We start from the raw sequence: 21,807 nt of genomic DNA on the forward strand, positions 1-21,807 counted from the left end.
CTAAATTTACCTATTTTTATCATTTTAGTCCTAATATTTTTTTATTGTTTTGCCTATCACACATCAAATTTTAGTTAAATTTTTACGTAAAATCTAATTGAATTGTTAAAATTTTATTAGCAGTGATCTAGTAGTTCTCATGACAATCTACGTATACTTCATTGTCAATGTGGATAAATTGAGGAAAAGTATAAACTTTTAAATTTTGTTTAATATTTTAATATTTTTAATTTTTATGAAGAATACATGGATTGACATGTGAGTTACAGCGTCAATCCTATTAAAATTTTAACTGTCTAGTTAAATTTTCTATCTAAAATAAATACAAATTGATTAAAATTTAAAAGGTTGATCATCAAATTTATATATATATATATATATATATATATATAAAGAATTAAGACCAAAATAATAAAGAAAGTAACCATTAGTGGCTAATTTTATCCATTAATTAAGAGGCTTTTCCACTAACTTTAGAGTTTCTTAGTACATGCATCAAAATAAATTGGGTAGATTACACTACTAGTCACCAAATTATTAGTAGATATATATATTTTTATCATCCAACTATGAAAATTTACAAAAATAATCATCCAACTATTCAATTTTGTCTTTTTCGGTCACTAGTTGGCTAACGGTGACAACTTTTAAAATTGACATAATAGCAACTTTAACCCTCAACATTTGTACATTGTGTCAATTTAGTATTGATTCCAAAAAATCTAACCCTCAACATTTATACATTGTGTAATTTGATATATTTTGTAGCTTTGCTTTTCTTTGTGACCCCAAATTTATTAACTAAATTTGATTGAAAATATACAAAAAAATGGAAACACAAAAAAATCCAAGATAATAATTTTTGTTTTTTCTCATTCTTTTCAAATAGACCCTCAATGTCACAAAGAAAAGCAAAACAGTGGAAAAGACCAAATTATACAATGTGTAAATGTTGAGGGTTAATGTTTTTTTAGAATCAATACTAAATTAACATAATTTATAAATGTTGAGAGTTAAAGTTATTATTACGCCAATTTTAAAAGCTGCTACCATAAGCTAGCTATTGACCAAAAAGACAAAATTAAATAATTTAATGTCTATTTTGTAACTTTTCATATTTTGATGGTAATTTTTTTTTACTAATAATTGAGTGATTACTTGTTTACCCAAATAAATTTCACCCAAGAAGGGGAGATTACTAGTGTGACAAACCTAAGTAACAAATAGAAGGGCAACTTTAATAATTTATTTTTTTATTTTAGAATACTTTTTATTTCTTTTAGAGTTATTATTAAAAAATTCTAAAATTATAACTTAGGGCCAAATTATTTATTAATTTCTTGAGCTAACGTTTCAAAATAACGAATAATAAATAATGAAAATGTATGGTTTAAAACTAATTAATAGTAATTACACATAAAATATATATTATATTAAAATAAAAATAGATTAAATTATATGTAAAACGAAATTTAAACATATGAATACATTAGATTAAGAATACTAAATGAATGCAACAATTTTATTATTTTTATTATAATTCATTGTTTTTAAATTTTTTTATTTTCCAAATGTATATTATTTTTAGTTTTAAGATTTTTTTTGTTAATTTTGTTAAATAATTTAACATGACTTATATATTTCAAAATGTATAGGATGGCGAGTATATACATATTGACATTTTTGTATGTAAAAGCTAAACGTCGATAATGACAATATAGTACGATCGCAAAGCAATAAGAAAGAAAAATAAGAACATATAGATTTTACGTGGAAATCTTTTTGGGAAAAAATCACGGGTAGAGGAGAAGAAAATTCACTAATGTTGAAATTTAATGATACAAGAGGAGTTTCGGCTAAATTTATTTATAGGTTGAAAAACCTTATTCTAATCAATATCAAATAAAATGAGAATAGTTCTATACGGATTCTACTTGTGCCTTATTTTGCCCCCATAAATCCCCTTATTTCCCCATTGTATTTTATTTCTTTAATATGAATTTGGGTCATAGAAACTCTAACATTGTATAACAGAAACTCTAACATTGTATAATTAAATAAAATTTTTACATTAAAAACACAAAAATGAGAAAAGATATAATATTTGTCAAATTCTAAAAAATAAAATAAAATATATATAATATCACTACATGTTTTAAAAAAAGTAACATTTAATTATTTGACAAAGTTAAAAAAAAGAAAGTTGACCTTCAAATAAAACATATATTAAATTCACCAAAATAAAATCCTATCACACAACGTGTGAAAACTATAATTTAAAAATAAATATGTGTTTAAAATAAAATATAATAAAGAACGAAACATATGATTTGAAACTAATTAATAGTAGTACATAAAATCTGCATGATATTAAAACTAACAAAAATAGATTAATTTGTTTATTATTATATTATCATCAATCTTGAGTTGGTGTTGAGTTAATTTGTGACAGCAACTCAATCAAATACATTATTGATACTAGAAATCTTATCACACGCGTATGCGTGTGGAAACCACGAATTTAGAACTCAAACGTGTGTTTAAAAAAACATACAATAAATGATGAAATGCATGGTTTGAAACTAATTAATCATAATAGCACATGAAATATGTACGATATTAAAATAAAATATAGATTAAATTGTGAGTAAAACTAAATTTAAACACGTAAATATATCAAGTAAACAATACTAAATGCACTACAATTATTTATCATGATTTTGTTAACAATCGTGAGCTAGTGTCGAGTTGACTTGTGACACAACTCAATTAACAACATTATATATACGCAACTAATGGATATAATAACTTATTCGTATTAAAATAAAAAAAATAAAATATATTAAAATGAAGCTTTGGTTGAGTGGTGAATTTAAGGTTTTATTAATTCAATTGGTGTGAATTCAAATCCCATTATATGCATAATTTAATTAGTTTTTGTTAAAATAAAAACACTAAAATACCATTAAATAGTATTAACTTATGTTAACTATGGAAGAGAATTTCTATAATTTCTTAAACAAATTTGGTTGAGGGTCACACTAGCTCAATAAAACACTTAATAAATAGTATAAATATACAATTGATGAACATAGCAAAGCATGCATAATAAATTAAAATGTATAAAAATATTAAAATAAAGTTTTAGCTTTGTAGTAAATTAAAGATTTTACCAATACAATTGGTTCACGTTCAAATTTTATTATAAGTATATTTTATTGAATTTAAAAAATATAAAAAGACTAAAATATTCTCAAACAATATAACTTATTTTAATTACGAAAAGATATTTTTGTAATTTTCTTAACTGAATTAGTAATATGATTTAGAGTGAACCAATTTAGTCAAAAACTTTAATAATAGTTTAATTGTAATATATATTATATAAGATTTGTAGGATATACAATTTATTTATAAATGTAAAGAATATGTTTGGTGTGAACTTTTTCTCTTTAAGAACAAAAACTCTAGATGTGTAACCGTATTTAATTACGGTTCATATTTATTCATATTTTTATTATTTTTATTTTGCTCACTCTGTTATTTTTGAAAATAGTAGTGATTTTAGTTTTTATATATATTTTGGGTATATATAAGATTGGTCAAGTAAAAGATTTTGTCAAATCTATTAAAAATCGTTTTCGAGGCTCTTATTATGATAAAGCACAATGTTGATGTTCATAAAATTGAAATATGAAATAATGAGGAGGATGATAGGCTATCTAAGACTTGGTCTTTTGTCAATCACTGATATGGTAGGTTTCTTGGGACACTTGATAATGGTTTTTTGGTAAATCGGTTTTCATTGTTAAGTTGATTTGATGATGGCGGGACTAAGTTACAATTTTCAGTGATTTGATTAAGGTGACACAACTCCAGTTTATTTTTAAATTCTTCCATTGCAGTTACCATCGGTTTGTTTTTCTCCTCTTTTAGGGTTTTTTGCAAACATGGCATTTGTACATCGGTTTATGTTATCTTAGTTATCGTTTTTACTATGTGACATTTCATTATATTTTTATTGTTTATAGTTTTTAATGATAGTATTTTATTAAAATAAATAAATGTAAAGAATATTTTAAATTAATCTAATATAATAATAAATTACATACAATTAATTTAGTTTTTCAAATTACCTAATATTTTTTTTGGTTTTCTACACTACTCAATTTAAATTCATGATTTTTTTCGAAGTCTTTAATTACCTTTCTCTCTTTGTACAATTAATATTTTAATCTCGTCATATATTATTCATATAAAATATATATGTCAAATTTGATGTAAATTAAAATTTTAACTTTTTTTGTAAAATTTTCAACCGTTTAATAAATATTAATATATACAACATTATAGATCAATATGATAGAAATATCGAATAGATTCAAAAATTACATGCATGACCAGGGCAAAGCGAGAAATATTTTTATGGGGATTAAAATTAAATTGTAATTTTACAATAGTAAAAATACAAAATTTAAAGGATTAAATCAAAATTTTATCATTTTTAGGGGTAAAGTGCAATTTCACCTTTACTAATTTAAAATTTTAAAAATATTAAAGGGTCAAAATAAAAAAAATTTCATTTTAAAGGGGACCGAGCCCTGCCAACCCCCTAAATTTGCCTCTGTGCATAAACAAAAATTTAATTAAATTTGATGTAAATTAAATTTAACTATTGAATTGTTAAACAATTAAAATATATTAAAAAGGAAAACTAAAACTAAAATAATTTTAAATTGGTGTAGATCAACCCTTGCTTATATACATATTATAAAGTATTTGCCTGATTTTAGTATCACGTTATTCAACGACACAAATTTAATAGTGAAATGCCAAAACAGAAGGGGAATTTGATTATAGTGTCATTTACTATGAAAAAACATATCCACAATGTTATCATTAGAACTACTTATTCTTTTCATTTGGTCCATACAAATGAATAATTAAAGTTAAAAATAACCATTCACTTTATTTAAAAAATATTAATTTAGTTTTTCAAAAAATAATTATTTTTAATAAATATTATTTAGAATTTTTATTTTTATTTTTGACATACAAAAATCATGTGGTGAATTTTAATATCTATATCTATGGCATGTCAACTCTGAACTTTTCAGTGAATACAAAGAAGAAAAAAAGTGGTGCTTAATTGCTTAGCTAATAGCTAGGCAAGGTGAGGGACCAAATTGCAGAAAGAACAAGTACCGAAGAGAAAAGATACCTTATTCTTCTGCTTTAGTGTAACTTACAATAGAATGTTAGCATGAGTTTCATCCATTTTTTTTATAAAATTTTGAAATTACAATTTATAATTATTTCAACAGCTACCATTAGAATTAATTATTACTAGTATTAAACTGAATAGTTAATTCAATAAACTAATTCAAGTCAATCTACCATAAATAATTTATACAAATGAAACTCGAACATATAATTTCCGAATTTGTAACATTTTAAACTTAATTATCATTAAATTAGAGCCTTATAAGTAAATTTCACCAAGATTGAGTATCAATAAAAGTGTAGCTTTTGGGACCAAATATATATATATATATATATATATATATATATATATATTTGTATCTATAGCTCTTGGGACCAAGTACAAAATTATGTATAAATATATTTGGGACCATCTATAAAAATAAAAATGGAATAAAAATAGTGGCAAAAAGTGTAAAAGAGAATGTATATATAGCTAAGCTTTATGTTGACATGCAAAGTGGCCCAAACCATAGAAAAGAGATAAGATAAATCCTTTTTAGTGGCATTAAAATAAAATGTATTTCAGGACGAAAAATAAAAAGTATTTGATTTAATAGTAAAAGTATCCATTTAAATAATTAAAATTAAGTTATTTTATAAAATGATATATTGATACTGTGATTATAGAGAATTTTAATTCTATAAGTGAAATTTAACAAAATATTTATTTTAATAAAAAATCAATAAAGTTGATTGAATCTTAGTTTGATTGGCATAGGCATTGTTATCAATGCATAAGGATGTAAGTTCAAGTGCGCTGAAACATATTATCCTCTTATTTAAGAGTCGGAGAAGGACTGTTTGTAATTTTAAGCATGTATTAAAAAAAGTAAAAATAACAGTAACCAAAAATGAAATTATTTAAAAAATAAATAAAAAAATCAAAATTAGGGTTTCTTTTAGTATTTCTATATTAAAAGACATGCATTAATTTTAGACAACTCTGAGATATAATTGCAACAAACAAAATCAATGATTACATTGAAAATATATTGAATTTAAATATTTCAAAATTTGTTGTCCTTGAATTACGATTTCACCCGCATATTTCTTTAAGGTAAAATTTTATTATTAATTTTTATATTATACATAAATTATAAATTTAATATTCATTTGATTGGATAGCGAAATTGATTCTAGTGAGCATAAAATTCGCGCTGTCAATGAGATTAGTCATTATAAAAGTGAGTTTAAAGTTAGTAGTGTGATATGTGTTTGGATTCAAAAGCTATGATAACAGTATGGTGATAATTTAAAATGACCGTTAAGGACGTTAAAGTAAAAAATTATAACATTAAAATTTAAGTTATTTGGTATTTATAAAATTAATAAAAATATTTTTTATAATTTTATTAATGAAATAACTTGTATAATATTTTATTATTTATATGATGATTGATTGCTTATTACATAATAATGTAATTGTTTACGAAGGCGAAGTTAAAAAAAATTTTTAAATAAGAAAATTTTAATTTTTATAGTCTATATATTTATAATTTTAAAAGATTAAATTGAATTTTATAATTTTAATAAATAAAGTGTAATTTTACCTTTACTAATTTAAAATTTTAAAAAATCTAAAGAGCCTAAATGAAAATTTCCCATTTTAGGGGGCGGGGCCCATGCCTGCCCTGGTTTCGCCCCTGATTGTTTACTGTTAATTCTTACATATTTAATTATTTATTATATACTATAAATATAAAAACATTATTAATAATTTAATTTATAAGAAATTATATATATACTAAATCTTTAGTTAAGCTAGTAAAATTTATAAAATTAAAATAACGAAGTTTTGGATTCGAATCCCATATACACTTTTTAGATTTTATATAAAACCATAAAAGATAAAAATATCCCTTAAAATAATATCTACCCCTATAAAAAGATAATTGATAAATTATCTCGTTAATCCCTCTAAAAATAAATCCTTCTTATTTTGATCACTTTTTTAAATTACCCAAGCTGGTCACTTCTCTGCTTTTTCCTTGACAGTATATTCCATGTAATTAATCAATTTCCACCTAATTAAGTGTTTTTAAACTCAAAAATAGCCTCCTCTCCCCTTAGCCTACACTTTCCACTACCGTACTCATCATCTTCGCCATCACCATTGCAATTTGCAGCCTCATTCGAATCAACCACTAAGTCCCTAAACCCAAATATCCTCCATCATCGAGTCACCATGCCTCATCAACGCCTAACTCTCACATCACTTAGCATCTAACCTGAACCAAAATCTACCATTTTCTCACAACCCACGACCCAAATCACCATCGCCGTCTCTATCCTTTTACCACTAAACCCAAACCCAACAATAAAAACTTCCCAACAGTAAAAAAAAAAGAGCAACCAATAAATAAACTGAAAAAAAAACAACAACCATGCATTTCATTCAACTACAACCTTAAAATTAGAAGCAAAAGAGAAGAGAAAGAAAAAAGAGTTTCGGTAGTCCCTTTGCAAATATGAACAATGGAGTTGCAGAGGAGATTGTGAGGAATCACTATTCCTGAATGGAAGGCCAATAGGACCGCCAGTGTTGAAGATTGAAGAAGGAACTGAAAGTTCAAGGCTCATTTTTGGGGTATTCATGAAGGCATTTGGAAAATTTGAGGCTGGATTAGTGTTTAGTACATTAAGGTGAAGAGCGGACAGGTGCCATTTGTTGCGTCAGAGGCGACGTCAGCGTTGGCTTTGTGAGAGTCAGGTAGAATTTTTCTTAGGGTTTTTTGTTGAGATGAAAAGAAAAAGTAAAAAGTTATATTTTATGTAAATAAAAAGAGAGAGAGAGACCCTTTTAATGTGGAACATGAGGAAAAAGGTAATTAGGCGGAAATTAATCAATGACGTGAAATGCCGGTTCGGAAAAAACGGATGAGTGATTAATTTGTACAATTTAATTAGTAGCGGTGACTAAAATAACAATAAAAATTCTGGAATGCTCCATTTTACCATGATTAAAAGGTGATTTATCTTTATAAAAATAATTTTTTAATAAATTTAAATTTAATTGAAATAAAACCAATTTAACCAAAACTTTAAAAGAGTAGTATAATATATATAATCAACCCAAAATGGGTTCTACTTAATAAAAGAAACAAAAAGTGTTATAAATGTAAAGTGCCATATTCCCAGTAATATTTAATTAATAAATACTGTTTAGCTGAAGATTGAAAATTTAAAATTTAAAAATTATAAGGACTAAATTTGATAATTCAAAAGTATTAAAACTAAAATTAATTATAGGAACTAAATTCAGCATAATAATAAAATTTAAAATTTTTATTACATTTAATATATAAATTTATCATTGAATCTTCTATCTATTTTTGCTTACTTTAAAAACTGATGAAGTGATATATTTTTACACCTCTTTGGTGTTTTTGCATTCAAAATATTTTAGCAATTAAAATGAAAAGTTGAGAGCTTTGAAATGATAAAACACAACGTTAAACACAATACACTACTGAATCGAGAGAAAAACACAAGAATGTAAACCCTAATACGACATCGTTCAGAAAGAAAGATAAAAAGTAAAAAAAAAAAAAAAACGTACATCACAAACAGCATCGTTTAACAAAAAAATATTACACAACTAAATAAACAACAAATCAAATATGGCTTAACCAGTTCCACCAAGAACACCCTTAAGCTTCTTAACTTGAGCATCATCAAGGAACGTTGATTTCTCCAACAAAGACGACGGCAAATCATTAGCAAACAACGCGAAATCAAGGATTTGAAGTCCGGGATTGGGGCTACTGAAGGTAACAATGGCGAGCGACGGTCGTTTGCCGGCGGCGTTGATCTGAAAATGCAATAACCCTTGAGGGAAAACCATGACATCACCTCTTTTCAAGGTCTTCAAGTAAACTTTATTAGCCGATGAAATGAACCCACAAGTGATGTGACCATGGACCACGTAAAGGAGCTCGTTGGCACCAGGGTGAGTGTGCATTGGGATTACACCACCCGGAGCCAAGTCCAGCCTTGCGGCGGACAGGCCTAGTCCGTTGACGGCTGGGTATTGACCAACGAATGCTGGTGTCACAGCTGCACTTATGATGTTCGACGTATTACCTGGGACACCGAGACCCGAAAAAGCGAAGTCGTCGGAGGTTACATTTGCTTCCATTATGCAAGGGTAACCTGATGGGGTAACAATGCCCGAAGCCGTGTTCGCAACACAAAAGTCCTGGGCGAGGACATTGGTGGAAGTGAAGATAAGGGAGAAAAGGAGGAAAATGTGAAGCATTGCTGTTGTTGATGATGATGGGATTATTTTTCCTTTCTCTTGGTGGTGGTGGGGTGGTTTTTTGAGAGGTTTTGGGTATGAATATATAGATAGATAGGGAGAGGACCAGATGGTATTTTGATAGCAACCATTTAAATCTATTTTAACCTTCATTTTACTTATTTGTTAATAAGGATGTAAGTGAGTAGGATATCTGTATTTTTTAAAAATTTAACTTGTTTATTATTTGTATATTATCTAAATTTGTATGTGAATTAAATTTAGATTTTTAAATCAATTAATTTTTTATATGTATAAAATAAAAATATAAATATTCCTAAACAATGAATTTGAATATTTGAATCTGCACTGTTGATTCAGATAATGTATATTTGTGATATCTTTACATATTCATTCTAAATCCACACCAAATAGTAATTTTAAAATTTGATTCTGAATATTTTTCGAATTGACAAAAGAACAAATCGAATATTTGCAAGTATTTGAAATCCGAATTGATATTCCTATTTAGTAATAGGAGAGGTAAGGTTCATTTTGGATTTGAGTCACTCTAAGTTGGATTGATTTAGGTTTTAGTAATTTTTGGATTATTTTGAGTTTGAATCATTCGGATTTTGTCTATCAAATTTTTAGGTGGGATCATTTCATGTTTAGGTCATTTTGAGTTCAAATCATTTGGAGTTTAAATCACTTCGAGTTCCAGTTGAACGAATTTAATTTATTTACTTTTCATTATTAAATTGAATTGGGTTAATTTTTATTTTGGGTTCACTTAGACACACAAGCAGTACCCATCTTACCCATAAATGATCTACGTATTATAAGTCTCAAGTTCAAACATTACTATGTGTAAACTCTTCGGTGTTCATAATGGATGGGAAGCTCGCATTCTATGGCATGTTCAAGCAGGGGCGGAGGGAGGGGCAGACAGTAATCTTCCCCTCTAAAAGAATGCTTATATAATTCATTTATTTTTCTGGAAATCAGAAATTAGTATAATAATAATATTGCACTTTGATCCTCTAAAAAATTATTCATTTTTTATCTCCTAAAGCAATTTCCTGACTTTACCTATTTGTTCAAACACAAACAACATTTCGTAGATTTTTCTGTAACAGATTCAATATCATCTATTTCTCCCGACTCGATTGTTCAACTGTATAGACCATTTTTCACCAACCATAAAAGCATCTCTATGCCATCTTCAAAGACGAGAAATAAAATCTCAAAACTAAAATCAAACATGAACACTTTGAAAACACAATACTAAAGATAAGACCCTTCACAATTTCCAATTACTATTTTAAAAAAAACTTAAAAAATACAAAAAAAAACTTTATTGAAAGCATATCAACATAGAATCGGTCCAAGGAGATCACATGGCAAATGCTCATAAGAAGACATCGTGACAGCTCAATACATAAAATAAAATTATAAAATTGGTCACGCTGTCCTTCCAGTTGCAACCATTGAACTATTGTGTGGACTATAAACAATGCCCTTAAGGCTAAGTTAAATAAACACAATTTAGGGTATGGAAAAAAGCGATTTATTAATTTTAAATTGAAATTATTATTAAAATATGAAATAAATTTGATTAAACTTGAATTTATAAATTTTATTTAAAATTTGATTTTAATAAAATTTTATTGGACCTTTCTCCACCATGACCAGTCAGTTCATAAAATTTAATTCATAAAAGTAATATGAAATCAAGAATATGCTTGGAGACAATGCCAAATTTCCAATTGCTTTCTTCACACAGAGGCGATGATGTGACCCATTTATTCATATATAAGCTTTTATTTATATTTAAAATTATTATTAATTTATTTATTAAATTACCTTTAATTAAAAAATATTTATCAAAATATCTTATTTGTATCATTTTCAGTACTGGGCGAATTCTGAACCATGGTTTTCATTTTCTATATTTATGAATTCATCAAATTATACTTTTTAGATGATGTTTGATTTACAAAATATAATATTAATCTTAGTGATAAGATTAATTAAATTATATTTTATATTTAAAGAAAGATATAAGTTCAAATTTTGAATACGATATTATTATAAGGGATAGTCACGGACTTTGAACATGAAATATATATGAAGAATATAAAAAAATTAATAAAATGTAAGGTTTTATTAGCAAATTATCTGATATCATATTTTATCTAGTTTAATTCATTAAAAAAGGATTAACTGAACGTAAGGTTTTACAACGTTATCGGATATGATATATTATCTTGTTTAGTTCATTTGATTAGTATGTAATATTTTATTATTTGGTTGATAAAATGTAATGTTAAATTAAATCCCTAATATTGCATAATCAATTATTTAGAATCATTAGAATGATATGATTTTACATAGGTTTAGGAAATACCTTGCGGCATTGGAGACAGTTGGCCATTAAATTTGACAAAAAACACAAAAAAGAACACCCAATAAATTGATTTCTTCATCTTGACCTTTTTTTTTTTGAATTACACAAACCCTAACACTACGTTTAGTTCGTTGTAATAGAATAGAACTGTAATAAGTAATTCAATTGTTTGGTTGAATGAAATAGAATAGAACTGTAATGGTATTCTTGTATTTGGTTGAATGGAATGATGTTGTAATAGCATAAAAAAAAATTAAAATGATCAGAATACCTCTAATAGAATAATTTTAAGTAAGATAATTTTTGTTATTAAATTTTACTAGGATTATTATTAAATTTAATAATAAATAATAATTTAATCACATTTAAATATAATTATTACTAAATATAATTTAATAAAATAAAAATAAATAATTTAATAATATTCTTAATATAATTATTATTAAAATATGAATTAATAAAAATCATAACATAATCTCATAGGATCATAGTTGCCAAATTACAAATATTGATCCAAAATAATAATTATTCTCATTTTTATATATATGAAAATATCAAACATCTATACACCAAACAAGCAAGCAGACCCCTATTTTAACTTCTCTATATTTTCCCCCAACCTATTAACATCAATTCCAAAAATATTCCTCCAAAAATATCAAAAAAGAAAAAGGGTACTGCTCTGCCATTGATGTATCTTCAATCTGAATCACTTTTCATACTCCCCATGACCTTCAATCCTCTTGGTCTCTGCATCATGCCAAAACCCCACATCAGGAACATGAATAATAGCATAAAAAATTATTGCATTGTACGAAATGTAAAAGAAGAGAAACCAAATCATATATTACCTTCTTAGAACTCTTCTTCTCCTTAACTGCAATCTTCCCATTCTAAAAGAAATATATATATTTGACAGATCTAGCAAGAATTGTTGTGACCGAAGGTGCAATATCTTTGACATCAACTGCTTTCAAAGAAGTCAATGATAGTCTCATCATGGCCTTGAGTTGTGCAATATAGTGATAACTTTTCTGCATCAAAGGATGTATTTAGGCAACGTGAGAACTTCCTCAATACAGTGACAATGCAAGAAAGAAAGATTGTTAAATTCACCTCATATGGGCAAAGCTTGTTAGAAATAAGCTCAGCATACTCCACAAAGTCGTTTTCAGATTTGGGAATAAAATTATCAAGAGTCTTATCATCGCCTTTCTTGGAAAACAGTTCAGTCATTGATTTATAATCTGCTTATTCCACAAGCGTATAATAGAAAACAAAATGTCAGATCATGGCACCTTATTGACAAAAAAACAATGAAGAAAAAAAATCACCTTTAGATATATACACATATATATACACACACAAAAATAAAAAATGGGTGGAGGATAACAATAAGATTTAGCTAATTTAGAAACAAACTACAACGAAATAGTTCTAAATCGAAGTCAGCAAATTTAAGTTCTACCAGTATTAAGATATTCATGTCAATAAGTTTATAACAAAAGATCTACGAAAACACTATGATTCTGTCAATATCCACAAAATTGTTATAAGTGACACTGTAATTAGCCTCAAAGCAAATTTTATGCCACTATAAAAAAAGGTACAGGGAGAAGCTCTATCTACTTGGTTCTAGATCCAAACGGTAAGAATAGAATACATGAATCACTATTAATGATCGATTAAATTTCTTAATTGATGCAGTAGGATGGTAATGGATCACATGGAGATTTTCTTATCACATCAAGAATGAGGCGCATCTTAATAGAGTTGGAATTACCAAATTTAAGTTATATTCTTATCACATCGAGAATGAGGTGCAGCTTAATAGAGTTTGAATTACCAAATTTAAGTTATAAATCAGGTTGCTAAATTAAGATTAGATATGATTTATCCATCTGACAATGCCAGGAGATACATGTGTCAAAAATCAAATTAGGACCAATCCAGAAATAACTAATAACTTTTAGAATAACACAAGCAAATCCATACATCATGCTCAACACTTGTAACCAGGTTTTTCTTGCCTATGTTTAAAAGGTTTAAAAGGAAAAAGTTTGGGATTAGTAGATTTTTACTGTTTACAAACAAGTATCAAGGTAAGTTCGTGTAACTTGAATTATATTCTTAAATGCTTGAGATTGTATGTTATTGATGTGAATATGATTTGAATGTTCATTGTATGAAAATTTATGAAACATTGATATATTTGATAAAATGGGAAGAAATCCCGGTTGAATGAAAGGAAAATTCAATGGATCTCTGAAAAGGAATTGACGGTAAAAAGGATCTAGCCGGACGAGTGATCCTATCTTGATATAGCCCTCCGAAGAATATGTGTAAAATGGATTTAGCCGGACGTGTAATCCGAATTAGGGTCTCAAATTAGCTCGACTGTAATTCAGATCCAAGCTCATTAGAGTAATTGTCGTTGCAGGATTTAGCTCGATGGTAATCCGACAATACTCTATGAGTTTATATTGCGAGGATTTAGCTTGGGATGGTAATCCCATTGCAAGGTTGAGGTTCGGGAGTGTGCTCTCGAAATGGAAATGTGCGCACATGAATATGAATTGACGGACCCGGAATTGTATACTAAAAGTGTACCTCTGAAAATCCATCGAAATTCCGATAAATTCAACGGGATAAGTATAAAAAAATAACAAGGAAATGGAAATTATGATATTGACGAGCTCATCAATCATGGTATATATTATTGGTACATGGAAATTATTGTACTAACTTGAATGTTGAGTTTGTGCATATTAGGGTAATAATGCATTGAATGGATATATGGATGTTTATTGTATTGTATTGAAAATATTAGGTAAGTATAATTCTTGTTACATGAGCTTACTAAGCACAAAGTGCTTACCCCGTTTCTTTTTTCCCTGTTTTGTAGTGTTAAGAGCTCGGAGGTCGATTTGGTCGAGACACATCACATCAACCTCGGGATTTCGGTATATAAAGAAACTTTATTTTGGAAATCAATGGCATGTATAAGCTAACAAAGTAAATGTTAACGTGAAATGAATGTAAAGTTAGCCATTAGTATGGTTAACAAACACAGTTATAGATATGTGATGACGTTATCTTATATAAATGCATGAATCTATCATGAAAATATGTTGAATTGATTTGGTTGATGTCGATTGGTCTCGATTTAATATTACAGGGAAGGTTAGATATTTATAAAAGGGCTATATTGAATATAAAAAAAATTTAATTCGTAAACTCCGGTAATGCCTCGTACCCTATTCCGGCAATGAATACGGGTAGGGGTATTACATGTAAGGCCATGAAAGCTTCGAACTTGGTTGATATTGGTCGGACGTGGCCATTCTTGTATTGCCTTGATCTTATCTTGATCCACTTCAAGACCACTTCCACCTACAACAAAACCTAAAAAAACAACTTTGTTAGTACAAAATTTACATTTCTTAAGGTTTGCATATAACATTTATTTTTTTAAAACTTCTAACACAGATCGTAGATGTTCAATATGATCAGATAAAGACTTACTATAAACCAAAATATCGTCAAAATAAACTACGCAAAAAAGACCAATGAAAAACCTCAAAACGTGGTTCAGCAACCTCATGATAGTACTTGGAGCATTCGTGAGGCCAAATGGCATCACTAGCCACTCATACAAACCGTATTTGGTTTTGAACGTGGTCTTCCATTCATCCCCCTCTCGCATGCGAATCTGATGATAGCCACTTTTTAAATCGATCTTAGAAAATAATTTTGCACCACTAAGCTTATCTAACATATCATCAAGTCTTGGGATTGGATGATGGTATTTCATGATAATTTTGTTGATAGCTCGACAATCTACACACATTCTCCATGAACCATCTTTTTTAGGCACCAACAGAACGGGCACTGCACATGGACTTAAACTATCCCGTATGTATCATTTCTTCATTAAATCAGCAACTTGTAGTTGTCACTCTTTAGTTTTTTCGGGGTTACTTTGATAAGCTGGTCGATTTGGAATTGTAGCTCCAGGTATGAAATCAATTTGATGTTCTGTAACGCCCCAATTTTCGGGAATCCTGTGAATGTTGGCATAGGTTTAATTATGTTAGTGGGCCTCTAGAAAGCCCAAACTTAAGATAGAACCCGACAATTTTAGTTAATTTTTGTTTCATAAGAAAAAGGGGGTGAAATTATGAAATAGGACCTATGTGAAAATGTTTGAAAATGATATAGGCTAAATTGAAGTGGCCAAATAAATAGGAGTGCAAAATAGGAGGATTTGCATGACAAACCTCCCATTTTACATGAAGTGGCCAACCATCATGTTGTTGTAGACAAAATGTACACTTGATATCCATAATTTATGGTACAAATTGATACAAATTAATAATAGGTTAGGTAAATGTTCCATGATAATGGGTTAGGTAAATGTTTCATGATAATAGGTTAGGTAAATGTTTCATGATAATGGGTTAGGTAAATGTTTCATGATAATGGGTTAGGTAAATGTTTCATGATAAGAATATCATGTCTTTTGTATTAAAGAATTAAATGGATGAAATATGAAGTTTTATTAAAAGAAAAGGGTGAAAAGAACAAAGTTTTGTCCATCTTTGTTCATCATAGCTGAAAGTTAGAGAAGAGAAAGGAGAGGAGAAAGCTCTTGAGTATTCGGTCATTAGGAGGAGGAAAATTGAAGGTAAGTTCTTGGTACCTTGCTTCTATTTTGAGGTTCATGAGTTCTTCTTGATTCTACCTTAACTCTTGAAGTATATTTTGATTTTTAGTTGTGTTGTGAGCATTTGGTCATGAATTAAAATGAAGGAAATGGTTGTTGTTTCATGTTCTTTTGATGAAAAATGGAAGATATGTGAAGTTGAGCCAAACAAATAAGCATGCATGTGCCTTAGATGCTAAAGGGAAAAATCGGCTAACATGTTGTGCTTTAAAATGATGAAATGGAGATTATGCTTAAGTAAAAATCATAGATATGTGATGATTGTTTGGTGATATACATGTTTAAATAACATGCATGCAAGATAGGTGTATGAAAGAGTGATTTGGTAATAAATCTGCTTGGGACAGCAGCAGTAACGTGACTTTGGAAAATCACCATAAATTGTGGGAGATGAATTAGAAGCTGAATAAATTATGTAATTAAATCTTATTGAGTCTAGTTTCTAATGAAATAAACAAGAACATATTTTGAATTCTGTACAATGAGAAATTTGATTCGTAATGAAGAGTGGTCAGATTAGTCAAACAGTGAAACATGGGAAACTTTGAGAAAAATCTGGTATTGATTGGCTAAACCAAAAATCCTGAAAATTTTATGGATAGAAGATATATGAGTCTATTTTCAGGGAAAATTAATGGCACTTGATTTGGAGTTTCGTAGCTCCAGTTATAAATGATTTAGTGACTGTTGCTCAGGAAGACAGCTTGCAGTGAAATTATGATTATGTGGTAAACATTGACAAAAATTTGTTAATGAGTTGCTTATTGATTTCTTATAAGCTTACTATGATCTGTAGGTGTGGTTGGCCGAATATTGTAAGGGGTTAATACGTAGTTTGTATTTGAATAGTTAGATTAACGTGTTAGTAATCCAATTGTAGGCGGTTCGTGTGTGGATCTCGTCAGTATATCGTCGCAAACAAGGTGTGTAACTAACACCCTCTTTCTTAGTCTAGATCGGCAAAAGTGAAATGCCGAAAACTGGTATTTTGTAGATTTGCGAGTGTGCGAATGCTCGTGAGGTAAATCGATTAATGTTTTTGGTAAGCTGCAAAATTTGGACTGCAAAGTGCATGATTTCTGTGCCCTCAATATTTTTGGGCTTAATGGGCCAAAATTGGAATGGTGGGCCAACGGACCCAATTCGGTAAGAACCCTCGGTACGTGATTCTATTAGTACGTGAAAAGTAGGAATATGCATGAAAAACCCTAAAATAGATAAATTACTGAAATACCTTTAAAAGTGGAAAATTTACAGTTTTACCCCTAGTAGATGAATTACCGAAATACCCCTAGGGTTAAATTGACCTAAATGCATGTTTGATGTTGTTATTTATGCATGCCATGTTATTATCGATGCATGGACTGGGATATTGACGGAGGAAGTATTGAAAGTGGCTTGTCCACGTCTTGGAGGCTTTGCCTCAATTTATCGTTAATCGAAAGCAAGAAGGAACGCAATCTGTGGAGTGTTAAATTTGGGTGGGTTGAGCTATTCCCACATGGAGTGTATGGCTGGTACGGGTGGAGTGTAGTGGTTGGTGGGTTGAGTAGTCTCCCCAAATGGGCTTGCATATGTTTACTGATGTTGCATGTATTTTGAAATGGGCCTATGGGCCATACTGTTATCTGAATAAGGGGCTAAGGCCCAGTTTATTGTAATCTGAAAAGGGCTCTGGCCCAGTACCACTGTTACCTGAATGGGCTTAGGCCCAATGGGCTTGAGCTGACTTGGACTTTGAATGGGTTTTCCTTACACACTGAGTTTCCCCAAACTCACCCCTTTTATTTTCATCCACGCAGGAAATCCCCAACCATAGTGGGCTTGGAGCTGTGAGGGAATTCGGAGTGGCCACCCGTTCTGAAAGTTTGATTTTCTTCTGGTGAACTGGACATCCTTTTAATTACGTTTGAGGTTTTGGGCTTTTAAATGTAATAAGGCCGCTTATTTATTTTTGATGGTTTTAATATGTATTACTAAGATAGGTATTACTTATTTTAACTGTTGAAACTGGATAGCTTTAGGGCGCGTTTTCAAAAACAACAGTTGATTTCAAAATAACACGACAACAAGCAAAGCTTCCGCAATGAAAGTATTTTCCAAAATTAATCACTTTTCCTAAAAATGACTTAATCAAATCGGTTTCCTAGAAATATCCATTACGTTAAGGTGTGGCAATGGCAGTATGCATGTCTAGGATTGGATCCGAAGGGAGCTTGGTACTTAAGCAGTCCGATGGACTCACCACCTCTTTTTCGGTTTCCTACCTGGTGCACAGCTTTCATTCACTTTAACCCTTAATGAATTAATCTTTTGAACATTAAGTACGATTTTCTGGATTTTTTTTAACGTTTTTGATGTGGCATACCGGATTCGGCCATAACTTCTGGGCCGGGTTTGGGGTGCTACATTTAGTGGTATCAGAGCCCAGTTGTAACAACTCGGCTGTGGAATGGGTTTACAAAAACAAAGATTTTCGAAAACGAAAATTTTATAAAGAATGCAAAAAAAAAAAAACTCGATTTTCAAAATTTAGATCTTTAGAAGGTGGCATTCCGAATCTCTGGCCCAAGCCTGTAAGTATTACTCTGAACTCTTCTGAATATTTTTCTAAATTATCTGTCTGTACTGAAACCCTACTAGGACACTCTAGATAGGATGATACTGAAACCATAGGAAAATCTGATAAGAGATTGAAACTGTAGCTAGACTTCGATTATGCGAAAACAAACTTTGAATTACTGTTTGATTCATAAAACATCTGTAATAAACACTGGAATATTAATTGATGCATAAAAATTCGTAATCAAGATAATACGATATGAGTACAAGAGGCCGTGGATGAAGCCGAGGAAGTGCTCGAGCGAGATCTTCATCTTTGAGACATATGCCGGCGGTGGATACACCGGTATCACTGACAACAGCGGTAGAGTCTCATGACCATGGTGCTGGGGATGATGCTCTGTCACAGGCAATGCTTCGTGTTCTGGAAAGGGTTGCCAGGGCAAGTACGGGCAATAGAGTTTGGGGATCTATTTCTGAACGACTTCGGGCTAACGGAGCGGAGATCTTTAAGGGCGTGTCTGGTATAGCCCCGAATGTGGCGGAATATTGGTTGGAGGCCACAGAAGCGGATTATGGATGACTTACCTTTGCTCTCGAGGAGATTGTGAGTGGGGTATCTGTACTAAGTCCCTTGGGTCACTTTCGGTTAGGGTAGACAAAGCGTATAGGAATGTACCTTTTGAAACTCAAGGCAAGATTTTTCCGGAGATCGATGGAGTTACTGTTCGGAGAGTTTGACCTCATTCTAGGAATGGATTGGCTTGTTAAGCATAAGGCAACTCTGGACTGTGCTTCTAAACGAATGGTGTTAAGAACTACAAAGGATGAGGAGGTTATGGTGATAGGTGAGAGAAGGGATTATTTGTCCAATGTGGTGTCGGCATTAAGAGCCGAAAAGTGGATTCGGAAAGGTTGTGAGGCCTAATTGGTATTTGTAAGTCAGTCGGAAGAGGAGGGACTGACAGTGGATAAGGTTAGGACCGAAAAGGAGTTCCAAGATGTTTTTCTGGAGGAGCTTCCAAGATTGCCTCCGAATCGAGAAGTTGAGTTTAGAATAGACTTGTTGCCTGGAATGGCGCCTGTGTCCATCGCACCGTATAGGATGGCACCGAAGGAGTTAGTGGAGTTAAAGGCTCAAATTCAAGAGTTGTTGGACAGAGACTTCATTAGGCTAAGCGTGTCTCCATGGGGAGCACCGGTGCTATTCGTGAAGAAGAAGGATGGTACAATGCGGATGTGCATTAGTTATCGCCAGTTGAACAAACTGACAATTAAGAATAAGTATCCACTGCCAAGGATTGACGATCTGTTTGACCAGCTTAGAGGGGCTTCTGTATTTTCTAAGATCGACCTCCGATCTGGATATCATCAATTAAGGGTCAAGGAGGCGGATATCCATAAGACGGCATTCAGGACTCGGTATGGTCATTACGAGTTTTTGGTTATGCCATTTGGACTGAAGAACGCTCCTGCAGCATTTATGGATTTGATGAATCGGGTGTTCCAACCATTCTTGAATCGATTCGTAGTCGTCTTTATTGACAATATCCTGGTATATTCTGAAACTAAAACAAAACATGATGAGCATCTCCGTATAGTGCTGTAAGTATTAAGGGAGAAGGAACTCTTTGTGAAGTTCAGCAAGTGTGAATTTTGGTTGAGGGAGGTAACTTTCTTAGGACATGTGGTCTCTGCTGAGGGGATTAAAGTGGACCTCGAAAAATTGAAGCGATTTTGGAATGGAAGCCGCCTAGGTCGATGTCGAATACGGAGTTTTTAGGATTTGGCGGGATACTCTGAAGGTTTGTGGAAGGTTTTTTTACGTGATGGCGGCACCTCGACAAAACATATAAGGAAAGGAGTACCGTTTGTATGGACTAAGAAAGCAGAGGAAGCTTTTGAGAAGTTGAAGAAAGTTCGATGAAGCACTTGTGTTAATTCAGTCGGAGTCTGGGAATGATTTTACTGTGTACAGTGATGCATCACACGTGGGTTTGGGCTGCGTGTTAATACAAGAGGGTAAGGTGGTTGCATATGCATCACGATAGCTTAAGCCTCATGAGGGAAACTATTTGACTCATGATTTAGAGTTGGCAGCAGTGATATTTGCACTTAAGATTTGGAGACATTACTTGTACGGAGAAAGGTGTATTATATACACTGACCATAAGAGTCTTAAGTATTTGTTGACTCAGAAGGAGCTGAACCTTAGGCAAACGAGATGGATTGAGTTGCTTAAGGATTATGATTGTTCGATCGAGTATCACCCAAGCAAGGCTAATGTGGTAGCCGATGCTCGAGTCGTGAAGTCAGATGTCGATCCGAGAGCAATGTTTGCTCGTCTGAGTCTGTATGATGATGGAAGTCTCATTGGTATTGAGTTGCAAGTGAGGCCAACTTGGGTGGATCGATTAAGGAAAAACAGTTGAACGATGAGTCTTTGGTCGCTCGTTTTCAACAAGTTAAGGAAGGAAACTTGAGTTTGGGAGCAGAAGAGACGATGCAACAACAATACCCTCATTTGTTTGATTAGGTAAATTTCGAGGACGAAATTTTTTAAGGAGGGTAGAGTTGTAACGCCCCAATTTTCGGAATCTGTGAATG

At 30.6% G+C, this 21,807-nt stretch overlaps 1 protein-coding gene and 1 long non-coding RNA gene across 2 annotated transcripts; one reads left to right on the plus strand and one right to left on the minus strand.

Moving 5' to 3' along the window:
- Positions 1 to 8,702: 8,702 nt before the first annotated feature.
- Positions 8,703 to 9,602, minus strand: LOC108455807 (germin-like protein subfamily 3 member 1). The gene has a single exon (XM_017754355.2). It carries the CDS (start codon positions 9,521 to 9,523, stop codon positions 8,891 to 8,893), a length of 633 nt encoding a protein of 210 aa, XP_017609844.1. The 5' UTR covers positions 9,524 to 9,602; the 3' UTR covers positions 8,703 to 8,890.
- A 6,872-nt stretch (positions 9,603 to 16,474) lies between these two features.
- On the plus strand, positions 16,475 to 18,730 carry LOC128280924 (uncharacterized). Its single transcript, XR_008271136.1, has 2 exons — positions 16,475 to 16,599; positions 18,441 to 18,730. It is a non-coding gene; the product is annotated as an uncharacterized LOC128280924 (long non-coding RNA).
- Positions 18,731 to 21,807: the final 3,077 nt, after the last annotated feature.

Source organism: Gossypium arboreum, chromosome 9 (assembly GCF_025698485.1).
Source record: "Gossypium arboreum isolate Shixiya-1 chromosome 9, ASM2569848v2, whole genome shotgun sequence".
In the NCBI taxonomy this organism is placed as follows: domain Eukaryota; kingdom Viridiplantae; phylum Streptophyta; class Magnoliopsida; order Malvales; family Malvaceae; genus Gossypium; species Gossypium arboreum.

Coding starts and splice junctions, on each gene's coding strand:
- LOC108455807 (XM_017754355.2), bottom strand. CDS start 9,523: ATGCTTCACATTTTCCTCCTTTTCTCCCTTATCTTCACTTCCACCAAT.